The 17,428-nt window shown below is 37.1% G+C and overlaps 1 protein-coding gene across 4 annotated transcripts in view; it reads right to left on the reverse strand.

Annotated features, from left to right (window-relative positions):
- Positions 1-17,428, reverse strand: part of ATRNL1 (attractin like 1) — a 492,744-nt gene that overhangs the window by 445,053 nt on the left and 30,263 nt on the right. For all 4 annotated transcript variants that reach the window (XM_035547698.2, XM_035547701.2, XM_035547699.2 and 1 more), the window contains exons 2-4: positions 6,223-6,306; positions 4,046-4,159; positions 1,686-1,814 (exon numbers count right to left, since the gene is read on the reverse strand). In XM_035547698.2, the coding sequence (XP_035403591.1) occupies positions 1,686-1,814; positions 4,046-4,159; positions 6,223-6,306 (327 nt within the window). The remainder of the gene's footprint in view (positions 1-1,685; positions 1,815-4,045; positions 4,160-6,222; positions 6,307-17,428) is intronic.

Consider the following 17,428-nt stretch of genomic DNA (forward strand, 5'->3'; position numbering starts at 1 on the left):
AATAGCTTGCCAAGATGAAGTCAAAAAGCTGACTAGGGTACCAAACTAAGGAAGAAAGAGGGTAACAGAAGCAGAGTAAAACAGATCAGAATGACAAACAAAATTTAATGCTGCCATAACAAGCAGTCACAGCTTGGTATTTCTTTCAGCACAAAGAGAGTTATTGTTGGCTCATTTAAAAAAAAAAAACTTGAAAATTATTCATTGCAACAATAGAAACAAAAGAACAGCAGATAAAATTTCATAAGTTATATATCTCCCTGTACAGGTAATGGAATTAAAAACTGGAAGATTTTTCACTTATTTTATGTCTTACAAAGTAATAATGCAATAACATAAGCATGCACCATATTACCAAGCCATAAAGAATGCCGAGCACATACACTTATTTCTTAAGAATGCCATGTCATACTGCCATTTACTCTCAAAACAAACACAAAAGTGCAATAAAAGCTTCAGGGATAACTGAAAAAATATCTAATTACATTAGGAAGTCTGCCAGGTGACTTCATTTTACTGATGTCAACTGAAAAATATTGAAAATACCCAGTCTTCTAGACTGCCATTTCTAATACCACATGCCTACAGAGGTTTCCCAAACTTCTATTATCTGGTAAAAGGCTGCCAAATGGCTGCAAATTATAGAAACAATCTTCCCATAGAAAACTTAAAGACCCTTTACTTAAAGAAGAACAAAGCTATGGTCAGAAAAGTAAATAGGAATTTTAAATGAATACAGAATCTGACACAAAAATTTATGTACTGCCACATTTGAAGTGCAGTGCTGACAATCATATCCCATAAGACAGTATTTCAGAATCTGAAGGGATTAAAAGAAAGGAACATTATCTGCTATCACAGGAAAACTATCACAAGAGCAACAGGACCAAGCAATCCTCTCTTGAACCCAGCAGCCAGTGTAATGATGCACCACATCATGTGGCACAAGTGTGTTCTAAATAAGACAGGAATTAAAAACAGCTGGTACATATAAGGAAGAGGCACAGGTCTGTTGGATGCATCTTTAGGGCTGCTGACAGTCAAAAGCAGACTGCAGGAAAGCAAGCTTAGTTGTACCAGATTAGACTTCATCAAGGAAAAAGAAACAGTCCAGTTACGAATTATGATGGTACAAGGTAGAACAAAATAGATGATAGAAGGGGAAAGGAAGTACCCTAAAGGTAGGAAAGGAATGAAATAAAACCCTTGTAGGCTGGCACAGAAATAAAAAGACGACTTTGGTGAAGGTGTCCAAATCCACAAAAGCACATTCTACAAGAAAAAAAAAGATCAAACAACAGATGACTCTAGTTAAAGAGAAGGGAATCAATGTGACAGCTGATATAATCTCCCTTCTATTCCATATGACAACTTTGTGTGTTGGATAAATACTGGAAGGGGAACACTTTCTAGTTCCATATGGCATGGGACAAATATACTCTTAGAGTGTCCATGTAGCTGCACTCAGAGAACAATATGATTCACTGTGTTGGTTTTTGTTTTAACTAGTGTCTTAAAAGACTAATTACAACCTCTAGCACCTTAGATTTAGAAACATACTACAAAGCACAACTCTTATGCAGTTAATAAAATCAGTAGATAAATACTTGCCATGGGTTTGTCATTTTCCTAAAAGGAATGCTAGGCTAATTATCAAAGTAAGTACATTTTTAAGAAATACTTACGAATAGAAAATGTTAAATCCTGTCAGATTATAAGCAGCATCACTAAAAAAGTGTAGCAGTGCATAGCCAGATGTAGTAACAACTTCAGGAACAGTTTCATTTCCACGCACTTCAGGGACTATTAAACCACTGGAAAATACAAAAAAATATATAATGTTTTTTAAATCAGTCTTTGGGGAAAAAAAAGTTAGGTATTCCAGTTGTTAATTATACAGACAAGGTAACTCATAAATCCAGTAGGGTTTTGTTGGTGGTGGTGGTGTTTTGTTGTTGGTGGTTTTTGTTGTTGTTGTTTTGTTTTTTGGTTTTTGTTTTTTTTTTTTTTTTTAATGTGTACAAAACTTGTCCAGGCCTCTGAAATTTAGTGCAGGGTTTTCCAGGGAAACAAAACAAAGAGCTCCCCACACACACACTAATGCAAAATTTCACATCAGATTATTCTGAGGGTGTATGTACAGTCAGTGTAATTTTTAAAACATTAATTTTGAAAAAAGTCCTTCAGACAGATGCTTATATCTTACTGACTTCCAGCATGAACTCTACTTCCACATAGTATTTGCACTTTTAGAAGGTTATCTTATTAAAAACACTTCAAACCTGGAAAATACAATTAATTAATTTCCATGAAAACGTTATTTAAAATCAAAAAAAATACTTTTTAGAACTTCAGAAGAATGTTCTCTTTTTCAGTAAAGACTGACACAGGAAAAATAAGCAATACATTAACAAAAGAGGTCACCTGCATAAAACAGTGCCACGTTGTGAGTATAAATTAGAAGTTAGAGAAATCCTATGGAAAACATTAACAATCAATAAATTGGAAAAAAAAGGAAAAAAAAGAAATTTGAAGTAAAGAATATGGGAAGAGGAACTTTCCTTCCATTCATGCTACAAGTCAGGCTCCTGAATGACGCATTTAACAAACACAACTTTGTGCAATTTTGGGGAGGGGGGAGAGGAGGGCAGGGAAATGCAAGCAGTCACATAACACGCATTGAGAAGTGGGAGGGAAGATGTAGATTGCTATAGTTGGGCAGGGAAGAGAGATGAGATGAGCTTTGTTGCAGAAACCATTATCATCTATGCACTCAGTATCTCTTAAAGCTTGGTAGCGTAATCAATATTTCATAACATAAAATGAAATACAATTTCTGCCCCACTGCGGGGGAGTGTACAATAAGGGACAGAAATTGCATTTCATTGCTAAAAGAAATAGTATTTCAAAGGATAAACCTTTAACTGATTTCTAAGGATTAGGATCCTTTGCCTTCATTTCAACTGCCCAAGCATGGAATATAGAATATAAGTCTTCATTACCTCCCATAAAACTCTAATGAACTATAGCCCACTTGCCTAGAATATCCCTTCTGGAATGCTTCCCAAAAATATTAGCGGAAGGGTAGGAACAAACCAACTGAAACATTCCACTGAAGTCCAGGAATGGAGGAAACAAGTTGAAATTCATACGGCCTGCTTTTTGTCTCTTAGACACATAGGAAATGTTGTGCCTGGATCTAATACTTTACCTCAACTGTTTATCATCATTTGAAAGGCAAATAACTGGTTTATAACAAATAACAGTATTAGTTAAGTTCACTGTTTACTGTTGTTGGTTTTATGTTTATTTCTAAACTACAAACTACTTGCTACAAAGAATTACAAGGATTCTAGATAACATTAATTTGAATACAGATTCAGTTGAGTTACAATTCTTAGCAGCTAACAAAAACATAACAAAAAGCAAAGAAATCCCATCCTTGCAGCTGACAGCAAATTCCAGGACTTTTAAGAAGTTGGTAATTTCACCTACAACTCAGGCGATGTTGCCCAATTTAGCAATCTAAAGAAGCACTAAAAAAAAAAGTACTTAAAGTAGCCTTCGTATCAAATTCCCTTCGCACATAAATTTAGAAGTCATTTAGTAGCTATTCTTTATAATTTACAAATAATGCAATACTGCCTGAGTCACAAATTACAATTCTCCCTTAAAGATACTGACACTAGTGGCCAGCGCCACATTTCATGCACATTAAAATGTCAGGGTCACTATTGGAAGTCTGCTGGTAAGTACATTTCTGATTGTATATCTATGAGTATTAACACTTAATGCTGACATTGCATGGATTACAAACCATGTAAGGAATTTATGCTATGATCCCCAAACCAAAGCATTTGCAAATTTATACAGCAATTTTTGCAAGTATAACTTTTCTTTCATGTCCCCGGGATATTAATAGGAAAAAAAAAAGAGAGAGAAAAAAAAACTATCTAAGAAATTAAAGCCTCTGATGTTACTTTTCCCCTGAAACTAACAATGTCTATATGATTATTTGGATCGAAAGGCTAATAAATACACTCACCTAAATACAGCTATTAAAGGTGCATATATTGAATCTCCATCATATACATACATATGGTCCCAACTACATTCTGTGGCAAAGTGATTAAACCTCAATCTCAGTATTGCATTAGGACTGGAAAAAAAAAAAAAAAAGAACAACAACAACATTGGCATAAAAAATTATTTGCAGAAGTACTGAACTCATAAAATACAGAACTTACAACAAAACTGATCATGCGAGCACGACTTGATTAAAACAGAGCACTAACAAAACATTTCAGTTAAAGAACAAAATTTAGGGCAAGCAAACATTTCATTTTTATCTTAGAATACTCTTATAACAAGATCTGCAGACCAAGTCTAATAATCTCTGAAGTTAACAGGATACTTAAGTTCATGAGGCTTTTAACCAGTGTTCAGAACCTGTAATTTAAAGCCATTAAAATATCTCATTTTATTATATTACTTTTATTTTACAATGTCAGGACTATCAGGTTTAAAGAATCTTCAAGAGAAAATTCCCTATAAACCCTCATTTCAGTATTGTATCAGTGACTGAAAGTAAAAATTTTAATACACAAATTTAAAATACCAAATAATATTAATGATGAAAGGCAAGAGGGTAGAGGTGGTGGTTTGTTTTTCATATTTTACCCAATTTCAAGGCTTATATTATTAGTTAAGTATGAAATATTTCTAAATACATTTCAAAATGTGTATTCTCATGCTTGTTACTGTTTCAAGGCACAACTCTGTGGCACCCCTTCGGGGAGTTTGACATCACCCTGTCTTACAGGAACTTAAAATAAAAAGAAAAAATCAAAATCAAAATCAAGAAGAACACTCTCTTCCAATAAAACTGTCTTTACAACTAAATCTTTAGAGTCTTCTGGAGTATCCACTTGCAGCCATTACAGGATACAGTGCAGCACCTCCCCTGTTTTCTAGAATTAGCAGTTTCCCATCACACCTGGGGGTCAGTTTTCACCAGGTGTTGGGAGATATCTGGATAGAGACTGTAAATGTTCTGCTTTCCTACTGACAGCCTCAAGTGCAGTTCACCACTGGAAAACTTTTTGAGAGAGAACAAGCAAGAGAGAGCACTTTGAGAGAACCAAAGTGAGAGCTTTGGTTTTGTCCATTTTTTAAGAAAGATCATTTTATACATATGTGAGTTTCTCATGCATTGACATTTTGCACTATGTTACTGGGTTGCATTACTGTCCCACACACAGTACAACATATTGTTTCCTCCAGCTAATCACTCTCCCATCTCCTGCAAAGAGGAGGAACAGAGCTAAGATCAACTTCAAAGCAGCGTTTGTATACAGTCCTGAGGCACACTTCCACTTCAGTGTATTGTAGTTCAGAGCAGCTATTCCTCTACTAGTTTGGGTAAAAATAGAAGTCTAATGAGATGTGTAATGAGATAACGACAATATGGATATATAAAGAACGGGAGTAATTTTCTTTTGCAGCCTTAGTGGAACTCAGAGCTAGATGGATTCTTCAGCAAAATTCTGATCAACAGCCTGGGGAAAAAAAGTCCCACTGAAATTTAACAATGTTGTGCACTTAGCAGTTAGTCATACCACTGCGTGTCTCGTTACATGCATGTCTGTGTTTCTATGCTGCATAAACTGGAAAATTTACAACAGACACATGAAACATCTAAGCTGTATAAACTATGGACAAAATATGATTTTAAAACAAAGTACGTAAGGAAAACTGGAATACAAATGAAAATAGTTTATGGAAACTAACTTCCAAGCAACATACAACCAAAAAATTAGTAGACTGGAAGCATTCTATACTTGAAGCCATTCCTGATTTATCACTGGAGAGTAAGATAATGAGTTAAATCACAGGATCCTGTAACCACTTCTGGGACTTGCATTAAGGTACTCAAACAGGCAGCAAATTTATCATCAGATTCTGAGAGCCTGCAGCACTGGCCAAATTCCAATATCACTGTAACTTTTGCCAGCAATTAGAATGGCAATGTAATTTGGCCAGCTCTAAGCAATCCTGAAAATCCCTTTTTTTTTTTTTTTTAATCTTTATAACATTTAAGTTAAAAAAAAAAAAAACTGTTTACATTGTATCCAGATGCAATTTAAACTCGAATTCTTTAGATCTCTAAAATACACAATACCAAACTGTCAGAAAATTTAATCTTTGAAAATGAATACTTACTATCCTTCAATTAACCATGTACATTTAGTTTTATATTTATAATTTATTGGTCCATCTGTTAAATATCCAGAAGGTTCTGTTAACCTAGAAGAGAAAAAAAAACACAACGCTGTAATATAGCACAGACATTTCTTAAGCAAATAAAACAGACATCATCAAGATGCTAACAGATTCTTTCTGGACAGAAAGAAAATTGTGGACAGAGGAAAGCGTTAAATCTATTTTTATATTTGTCACTATTTTTTATTTTTGCTTATAGAAAGTAGAATTCTAATTATTCGGTATCATTGTTTTCCTCCCCTAATCATCAATCACGGGACATTTTTTTTTTCTTGACCAGTAACACAGATATTACATATAACCTAGGTTATCCTACAGTTGAAACGGATCCATGCAAATGTAAAGGTATTTTTGTGATGTTTTGTTTAATATTTCTTTTTAAAGCACTACTTTGTGTCTATGTGCTTTTTTGCACACTATGAGCAGCTGTACAATGTCAGACCAAAACATTAACGTAGCCCAGCATCCTGCCTCCAACAGTGGTCTACAGCAGACGTGTAGGAGAGCTTCAATACCTCCGGGGACTGCCCACAGCATCGCACCGCCTGCGGTGTCTTGCAGCCCAGGGACATTCTCAAGCAGATGCTGTGCCTTCATACTGGTTTGGGGTTAATGCTTCTCCTAGGAATGTGCCCATGTAAACTCTTGAAAACAATTGGAATGTAGAACTTCTAACTTGCGGAACAATCTAACATGTGGAATTAATTCTTGTGGGATCTCAACTGTTTTTACCCAAGCCTTCTGACAATTTCATTTGATGTCCTTCGTCTGGTGTTCAGAGAGATGGTGAACCACAGTACGCTGTTGACATGCTCTATCCCACCCAAAACAGCGAATTGCATTGCATCTCTCCCTTCTCTCTGCTGTCCTGAGAAGTCCTTGTTCAGTTAGCTGCTTCTTGTGTGGAGTAACTAACTTTGATCATCCCTACTCCCTTTATTTAATAAATCTTTCTACTCTCCTATATGCTTTCTGAGGATCAACACAAAGATCAGCATATTGTGTTCAAGATGCAAGGGAACCATAAATCTGTACAGTGGCAAAATAATGATTTCTGCTTCTTTTCTATTCCAACCCTAACATTTTATTTGCTCTTTCAACAACTACTGTGCTGACATTTTTAAACACAACTAGCTGTTGTAACTCTGAGTGATAACAGAGTTCAAGGTTCATTGCTATGTGTGTAGAACTTTGACCCCCCTCCCTACACACACCCTTTTCACATACATTACCTCACATTAATCTATACAGTGCTAAAATAGCAGATGAAATTTGATAATCTATTACCATAAAAGCCTTCTGAAATAGCTTAGTATTTTTGGCACACTGTAACTTCACTATTAGCCCCATTTTCTGCATTCGTCTTGATTATGTTCTAAAGTTCAGGCCTTAGCACACCTCTGGTAACCCTACATCACTGGGAAAACTGACCATCCTACTCTTTAAAACGTTACAACGATGACCAGTGATGCAAATACATACTCGGAAACACTCCTTTCTTTCACTGCAGTGTGGAAGGATAACGCTGAAGAAGAGGTATCACTGAATAACAGCAAACAAACTGATCTATTTCTTTACAAAATGACAGGACTTAAGTTGCTTAGAGGCAATGTTAATCAAACTGACCAAGTGACAGCCAATTTTTCTTACCAGGAATTCAGCTGAAAAGGAATTCAGTATCTGCTATCTTACTATCTTTGAAGCTCTATACATAAAGTTTAAAAATATTCCCTTCCACACCTAAAGAAAATTACTTATTTACATTTGAATTCACCCATATCAAACACTAACTGCATACTTATTAACAGAGGGTTATCATTCCAAACACAAAACTGTAAATACATTGAAAGAAATAACAACAAGGGAGCAAGAAAGAGGAACTTACAAGACAGGACATGTAAACTTTCAGGTTTTTGAACGAGCTCCTTTACCTGCCCTGGAAAACCAAGCTCCACTTGGCTAGGCACACTGTGAGCCATTCTGTTCTAGCCCCTGGTGGTTTTCAGTGAAAACCTTTTTTCCCACTACACTTCCTTTTGATGGGATAAAAATCCCTTAAAATAGGATAAAGCTCTGTACTATGGGGAGCTGTCCAAATAAGTGTACTTTGAAACATTTTCAAGGCATAAAAGCAGTATCAGTAAGATATTTTATGTTTCTGAACAAAAAGCAGCAGACAAACAGCTAGCTGTTTGTGAACAGGCTGGGGAAAAAAAAAAAAAAAAAAAAAACTAAATATACTTCAGTCAATTGCCAGACAAGAGAAAGTTTCCCTAGTAAAACCTAATGCACTGAGCTCGTCTGAGTGCCACCGTTCAATGCTCCCAAAAAGCGATGGTTTCTGGCAAGTGCTGTACAAATGCTGGGCAGGGGATATGCAAAGCAACGCATGAGGAGGCAGGGCGGGTAACCTGGACAATGGAGAACACAGACAACAAGTCATAGGTTGATACTAAGTCACGCGTCACAGATTTTGAAATCAAGCTACTGTTGTTGATGCTTAGCCCTTAGTAGAACCTAATTATAGGATGAGATCCTACGCTCGAGTGTGTGCATGCATTTTTGTGGGAAAAAAGGCAGTACCGCATGAAGTGCCAATCAAAATAATTTTAGTGCTGTCATATGGTTTAGATACAGATGGTCTCTCCTTACACAGCGAGCCACAAAACATTTGCTTTACTGCAGTAAAGTAGTATAAAATAGTATGCTTTCACAGGCATGACTGCTGGCTTCCTGTTAGCTCTACAATGTAACAGAGGTGACAAAGAATTGTTTTTATTAGATCAGTCCTTTGGCACTAGCAAAGCGCAAACCATTTCCCTTTTCACCTGGGCTGATACTTTTTGATAAATAGTTTTTCAGAGGAGTAGATAACCTTTGAAGCAGCTATTGCACTGTGCTAAAAATAAAGAATAAATAAGAGCATGACATTGTTTTGTAGTAATGGCCGTGGAAAGCAGTGAGCTAAAGAGGCTGTTCTATTTACAATAAAGTAATTCTCCTCTGTCTTGCCCTTTCTTTAAGTTTCCTGAGATATACCAACAACTTTTCTGTATCATTTTTTCTTTCCAAGTGTTACCAATTCCCAAATCCTGTAAACAGTACATGGATAAGCAGCATTACTTTCACACAACCTTTTACCAAATTGAGGACAATATTCCGTATCATCAAGCTCAGCAGCAGCAACCTGCACAAGAGACGCATGGCACCACAGGTTGGTTCATCCAGTGGACAGAAGCACACCAGCAACTCGAGGGCTAGAGGCTGAAGTCAACACAGGGCACTCAAAAGCAAAGCAAAGGGAAATCTGTATTCCCCTGGAACATTAGCACTGCTACAATGCAATGGTAAATATAATTGCGTTACAATTCACATCGGTAACATTTATATTTACCACTGCAGTGATCTTAAATCAAGACCAATGCAGTTCAAGAAAAGGAAAAAGAAGAGTATGTTCTACTTCATTCAGAAATTATTAGAGTAAAACGAAGGAGAATGAGATGAAGGGGAAGGAGGAGATGAAATCTACGGCCTGCAATACATAAGATGTCAGAATAGATTATTAAAATGGCCCTTTCTGACTGTAATATTTATAGATGTGTGAAAAATGCAATCATGTCATCTCCTGTAATCTTATTGCAAAGGAATGATATTGTCAGCTTTTCCAGAAAGGAGCGCTGATTTAAACCTGAGAAGTCATCAGGTATTTCCTGCCAGCAGAGGAACAGTGCTTCAGAGAGAAAGAAGAAACAAAAAGCAATAAAAAGTCAAAGAGGGCAACACTAGAGATCCACTTACGGGCCTGCAGAGGCTCAATTTAGTGACAATGCCCTGCCCCGAAACACCGCATTTCAAAGTGCCTGGCACATGGAGACCTACAAAGCTGCTGGTAGGTGGACAGACAGAGGTCTGAGCTGTAACCCAGGCTTACTGGGGGAGAAGCCATAAGGCGTATTCATAATGCTACAAATACTCACGTAAATCAAAGGAGTTATAGAATGGTTCATTTATCTCTACATTAATTAGTCACATTTCTATTGAGTTTCATGGTATGCTGGATTATTTTGTAACTCCTACTTCAGATATACCTGAATATCAGAGACAGAGCATACAGATTTTGCTATACCAAGCATACAGATTCAGCTCAATACCAATATTGGTCTACCAGCCAAGGACTATTCTCTTTATTGCTGCTCCATTTCTTTTCTCCATCTTTTTATGAAAGATGGTTTTATTTAAAACAGAAAAACAATAACTGCACTTCAAAGTTGTAAGATCAGATCCTCCATAAACACAAGGGCAGCATTTTCAGCTTGTGATCTTGTGCCCAGCCTTTACACAGCAAAAACTCTTCAAGAGATCAACATTTAATTAAGAAAGAAGGGAAGTTTTGAACCACCATACAGGACAAGCCAGAATCAGTGCTCACTATGTTACCAGAAGGAAATAAAGAGATCAAGAGGCCATTTCTCAGCCATGACAGGAAGCAGCAACTACTTTGTGGACAGTAAACGGAGGCACCACAAGGGACACACGTATAACTTTGGAAGGCCTGAACTGAACACTTAGCAGCTAAGGCATACAAACCACTGCTACATGGGAGAGACAGCCCCAGGTGCCTGCAGGACCCACTCACACTTAAGGAAATAAAAGGATTTTTCCCCCCCCAGAAACTTGTAAAGTATACAAATTAAAAAAAAAAAAAAAAAAAAAAAAAAAAAAAAAAGCCTTACTTTCCAGGCAAAAAGTATTGGTTAGTACCTGATGAAAATCCTAAGAACTTGCATTTAATTTTCCTGCATTTTTACATTTCTTGTAGAACCTTGCTGTCAGCTAATTTTTTCATAATGGATATTAAAACAGAAGACACTGAATATACCAGAGCTCTATTTTTCCTTCAGTGACTGATCAAGAAGAATAAATATTTAATACATTAAGACAGCATTTGTGTATGCCAGTCACACTCCTCTACTTGTTACACACTGCTCTGCATTAATAGAGAAATGTATATTTAGAAGCAGTAAGAACATTCACAACTTGTCACATACTAATTAAAAACATGTTCTTAAGTAGGTTCAACTTCACTCATTGACAAAAGTAACAGTTCTTTTTTTGTAAAACATCCCTACTACTTAATTCAAGTTTTCAGTTCCCCCTTCTAATTTATTTTAAGGAAAAACAAGCTCCAAAACAATTTAAGAAACACAAAAGTAAAATGAAAGTGACACATCAGCCTTTTTTGCCCATACAGAATATTCGGTATTTCAAGGACAATTTTCTACTTTTTTTTTTTTATTAAAGATTGCAGTGATATATCATCTTCGAGCAGTGAAGAACATAAACTTCAGCAGGTGTTTTCTTTCCTCATTTACTGTGGCTGAAAATGGCTGCTATTCCATATTCCACTTTTGTAGCGATTCCAAGAACTACTGAAAGACTACTGCATTAAAAAGTAGACATTGCTCTCAAATTACAAGCGTACCAGGCATCTTACTCGGGTAATGTATTTTCACTTACATAAACACGTAAATAAATAAAGTGAATCTCTTCCCTCTGCTGCATAATATCCATGGAATGTAGGCAGCTCATTTACAATAGGGCATCACGGTGTGTGACCATAAGCCATTACAAGGGATCTATAAAGGGGCTAGAAATGGGCACGGTCCCGTGAAGATCTGGAAGACACATGAAGTGGGGAAAATGAAGACAACATAGGAACGTTAATTTTAAATTAAAATGACTACAGAAATACCATCTGAGGCCACCTGAGAGTTTTCTTCTACTCCCTTAGGTGGTCCATGACTTTTTCCCCCCAAACCCTTGCACTGACATCAGTTTTAACACGCCCTATCCCAAGGCAGGACCAAGCACACTGACACCTTTCTTGCCAGTTATTTGTCTAATCTGTTCTTAATAATTCCAGTGACAGGAGTCTGCAATCTTCTTAGGTGATCTATTTTAGTACTGACTTATCCTTATCGTTAGAAAGTTTTTCTAAACGTCCAAATTATTTTTCTCTTGATTCTACTTAGACTACTTCCTGCCGTGCTCAGAGGGAAGAGAGCTAATCCCTTCCTTTCTGCTCACCTTTTACAAACATCTACCCCAAGCTTCTCTTCTCTGACTCAAGCAAGTTATTCCAGCATTCCTCACGTGTCACATTTGCAAGACTTCCCTCCTCCAGAACTTCTCCAATATATCCGCATCACAAAATAGCAGCTGCTACTCCAGCCATATCCTGGCAAGCACAGCAACCAGAGAATTCTTTCTTTCCTGCACTTAATGCTGCAGCATGTCCTCGGTGTAAATAGCCCAAGAACTGCCTTTCTGCATGCCAGTGTGTATGCAGCCTGAAATTCCCTGTGACCGCTTACCTTCCTCCAGAGGAAGCTCTAGCTCATCTTTCTGGGGTTAATTATGCATACCAAAGTGTAGAAATTTGATTCCAATTCAGTCAGTGCTATTTTTTTCAGACACTATTATACGGGATCAATGGAGCTTGCATGATCAGAACCTTGTTGCATGGAAAATTTCATCCATAATCATTTTCTCAATGGGAACAATCTATTTTTGACTCTTGTATAAGCATTCACTTGAAAATTTGTCACTTCTGGCCACACGACACACTGCCACAAGCCACAAGCAACCCTACTTGAAAAAAAAAAATAAAAAAAATCAATGGACTCCAGAAGATGAAAATCAATTTGCATACGTTTAACATGAAGTTCTTGAAAACGCCTCCGTTTTCCACCACAGCTATTTTTCTATCACTCAAGCTTAGTCACAGGTTTTGAATTCTCATTCATAGTGACTTTGGAAGCAGTGGCACAAAGGCAGTGCCAACAAGATGAGAAGTCGAGGCCCCACACAGGGAAGGTGCCCACAGCACGGCCAGCCTCTCAGCCACCTCGCATGGGGGATAAAACTGGGCAGCCCCCAAACGCCAACGTTGTGAATCAGAGCAGCAAGCACACAGAGCCATGAGGTAGAGGAAAACCCTACTATTAAATCCAAGGAAAACACTGACACACGTACAGAAAAAGCTTTCTACTTTTTAAGCATGCAGAGCGATTTCCCTGTTAGCTTCCAGTGACAACATATGCCGAAGTGCTTTACTTCAAGTTGCTCTGACAAAACGAATTCCAGAGTTGTGGACGAACAGAGGCCAAGAGATGAGGTGAAAAACTGGCACAGCATCGCTCTGACTGCACAAGTGATCGGACTATTTTCATTTAACAACCTGATTTATAATTGGAGCAGATAAAAAATACCGAGAGCTTAGTTTCACTGTACAGGCCTTGAGAAAGTCAGAATATAACTTCTGTCGTCAGAGTACATAGATATATTCTCTAAAATACATGAGAATAAGCCACAGCTATCTAATAGACAAACCAAATGCTGATTGCCATGTATTTAAGCAAAGAAACATCATTTTCTCCACTGATTTGGATACTCCAAGTATTTGTTTATTTTTATAACTACATATACGAACCCAGATTTTGGAGCAATGGAACCTCTCCAAGAATAGCAGCAATTTCTTGAGAGGGCTCAAACCTAAAAAATAAATTGAGAAGGACAGCAAAGCCTAACAGAATCTGGTCTGCCAAGACACTAATATAGTATGAAGGAGAGTAGCAGAGTGCAGCCAGCATGATAAACAGTTTAGGAGGCTGACTGCTGGGAGAGACAGTAAGGAAAAATAGACCAGAGCTCAGAAATCTCTCGTTAAATGCATTATTGCCCTTCAGTGGATTGTTAGCCTTTTTTTTTTTTTTGGTGAAATTCATATTCTGCAATGAGAAGAAAATCCCACGCAGATTTCTAACAAATTACCTGGATTATCTTCAGGAAAAACTCCTCCCCACCTCTATCTCTTGTTGTGGTGCTGTTCCTCCTCTAATGAATATATAGATATCCATAGATATTTTTCTTATTTTAATAAGACTTCAAAGGACCTGATTCTGTATCCACAAGATGAACAAGAATATTGTTAGAGATAACAGCCTGATTGCAGAACACAGGTACCCAAATACACGTATTTTACTGAAATATGGCTCACCATTTTCTGGAGGTTTAACCCTAAATCAGATCGGTTTTTGTTTTCTATCTGGGGAATTAAAACAACCTAACCACTACCTTCTAAAAAAAATCCAGACTACTAAATACTGTTTTATGCAGATGGATTTATATTAATGGAAAGATTCTGTAAAACTGAACGTGGTTGAGTCAAACTACAGAGTTGAAGAGTGAACTGCAAGCTTTTACAGCAGTGCTACACCAATTAACAGCTTGAATCTTGCCAATATTTTCCAGGTGGCCCTGGTCCTCTTCATCCCAATTCTGAAATCAAATTCTTTTAAGTGACTTTTAAAATATACTAAAAATAGCACAATATCCTCCACTGACCTGGAAAAAAAACTGGAAAAACTTCAAGAAATGTAGTTTCATCTCTCCTGTCTTGAATAATACACATATTCTGCATCTATTTCAATATCATAGTTGGACAAAATCACATGAGACAGACAACGTCTAACAGCAATGCCCAGACTAGTTCACAGATGTCATCCAAAACTCTGGCTATAAAAATACACCTGCCACTATGCTGAAAATTAAGAATTGATGGAACATCAAATTGGCATTTGATATAAAACTAAGACATCATCTATTTCTCTGTATTGCAGCTTATTTAATTATAGCAAATGCTACAGAGTTCAAGAAATCAAAAAGCTGTAAAAATAAATAAATAAATAAAAATCCTGCTTGAGTAAGAGGCAGACAATCTACCCAATTCACAGACTGACTTGTACTAGTGGTTTCACAGCATTTTAACATATTTTCTCAGGGGGGAGGAAAAAAAAAAAAAAAAAGCAGGTTTGAAGTATTTGAAATTGTGACTGCTCAGCCTCAGTTCAGTGTAATATTAACAGCAGCCCCAAAGTATTCTCATGTGTACCCAGATAGCTACTATTCTAAGCAAGTACTACAAAAGAATCTGCAGAAAGCAAGATGAACTCCTCATTGCTCTAATATTTTACATTGCCCATTCTAAGCAGAAGTTATTTTAATAGCAAAACATTAAAAAGATAAGAAAGAAATAAATTATCAGTGAAAAAACAGTCTGCCAGACCAACATGGCAATTGCTTACTTTTATCATTTCATTTAGTAAAGATGTGTACCCAAGTAGCTCTTTAATATTCCAGTTTGTAAGATTACCCAGAAGTAATGTATTACCTTTCATTAACCCTAGCGTTTTAAAAATGTCAATGTTACAGTTTAGGTTTCTTTAATTAGTAGGGCCATTTCTTTCACCTTTATTTCCTACAACACAGACTTCCATTTCTAAAAGTGACAAACTTAAGTGTATTAACAAAATAACAGAGATACCTTTGACAATGTCTTTAATTTCATCACTCCTACCTAAAAAAATAGATTTCAGTCCTAAGCAGTGTCCACATTAAAATAAGACTGTCTACAGATTTTGATTTAATAGCAAGATTAGAAATAAGAAAAAATAGTTACCTATTATTTTTATTTACCATGGAATGCACAAAAGTCCACAAACATATTCCTACATATTTGTATGTACTTCATAAAGATATATACACACACGCATAAACTGAGCCATACACAAGTGTCGTAAGAAATATGCAACTTTCTCTATCATTGAACTTCACAAAATACCTTAAGTTGTGTGACACAAAACAAAGCACACAGACAATGCACATTGACATACTTGGCAAACAGGAAAGGCGCTGCTCCAGTTTTTCACTGTACATCACTATCAATCCCATTTTCCTTTGTGACCTAGTTCAGGGTTTTAACTTAAGCTTCCTGAGGTAACAACCAAATGCTCTAAATCCAGCATGTCACCTACTCCCAAATTTCTCGTTTTCTCTATAAGACAAGTTTCTAATAAACACCTGTTCTCAACAGGAAGCAGCTGCCTTCTCCTTTCAGTCATTTAGGCCAATTAATGCCAACCCATCCAATCGTGTGTTTGTCAAGGACGGGGTGCACCTGGCAGGAGAATACCTCTACAAGGCTGCAAGCCCCAGCTCCCACTAGCTGCATTACTGCACACTGCTTTTGGGATCATTTCACAATTAAACTTTGATTTCCCCCTCTCTGAGAGTGTTACGAATAAAAATCTAGAAGAAAAAAGACAAATGAACAGAAGTTGGTTTTCAACTTTTTCTTTTTACACGAACACCAGCCATGCCTCCCCTCTTCCACCTCCCATCAGCACACATTCTTCTTCACAAGAGGCTCCCAGTCCCCAAACAAAACCTCAGGCAGTGCAGCTGCTAAGACAACTCTTTTGTTGCTATTGTATTTTTGCCACATTCTACCTGATTGGTTCCCAAATTCCCACACAGCTGATACCCAGATCTTGAACCGTTAAGAGCCAAAAGCCTCTTTCAGAAAAAACAGCCCATAGTTGTTAAGGAGGAGGGACTGCTCCCCACAGGTTGGATGCAAGCTGGGCACTGAACGAGCACATCTCTGCGGCAAGGACAACTGTGTGCTGTGCAGTCCTACCCATAAAAAATGTATGTAAACATTAGAGAAGCTAATTTATCATAAGTATGGATTCTAACTCACGATGGTTTCCCTTCTGCTTTGTCCTTTGATGCACAAAGGTCCATCAAAAAATAAAGTCAGGTCAGACGTAACTGTTCTCCTCACACATCTGGCTAAAAGGAGCTCCAGAGCTGGTGTCTGAAATACCCTGCCAGCTTCCAACCTACACCTTCTGAAATTAAAGTCCTAGTCATTGTTGCATAGATTCAGAGTAACTTTTTCTGGGTTTTGGGAAAAGGGATTGTTTTTACTTTTACTGTCTACAGAAACACAGAAGAATACAGAACAAAAAATAATTGTGCTATTTAAAAGAGAAATAGCATCATTTCACTTTTTCCTGTTCTTTTTTTTTATCTTCCCCTTCAATGAAGCACAAAACAGTGGAATATTGCTAATATACACCACAAAACTATCTGGAATCTCTGAAAGGTAGTCTCTGAACTTTCCAAATCTTACAGCAAGCGACACACCCAGGGAAACAAACAGGTTCCATCCTACAACCTGATCCATGTCTGTGTGCCCCTGTCGTTGTAATGGGGAAAAAAATCTACTGGGACCGCATGT

This window comes from Cygnus atratus, chromosome 7 (assembly GCF_013377495.2).
Source record: "Cygnus atratus isolate AKBS03 ecotype Queensland, Australia chromosome 7, CAtr_DNAZoo_HiC_assembly, whole genome shotgun sequence".
In the NCBI taxonomy this organism is placed as follows: Eukaryota; Metazoa; Chordata; class Aves; order Anseriformes; family Anatidae; genus Cygnus; species Cygnus atratus.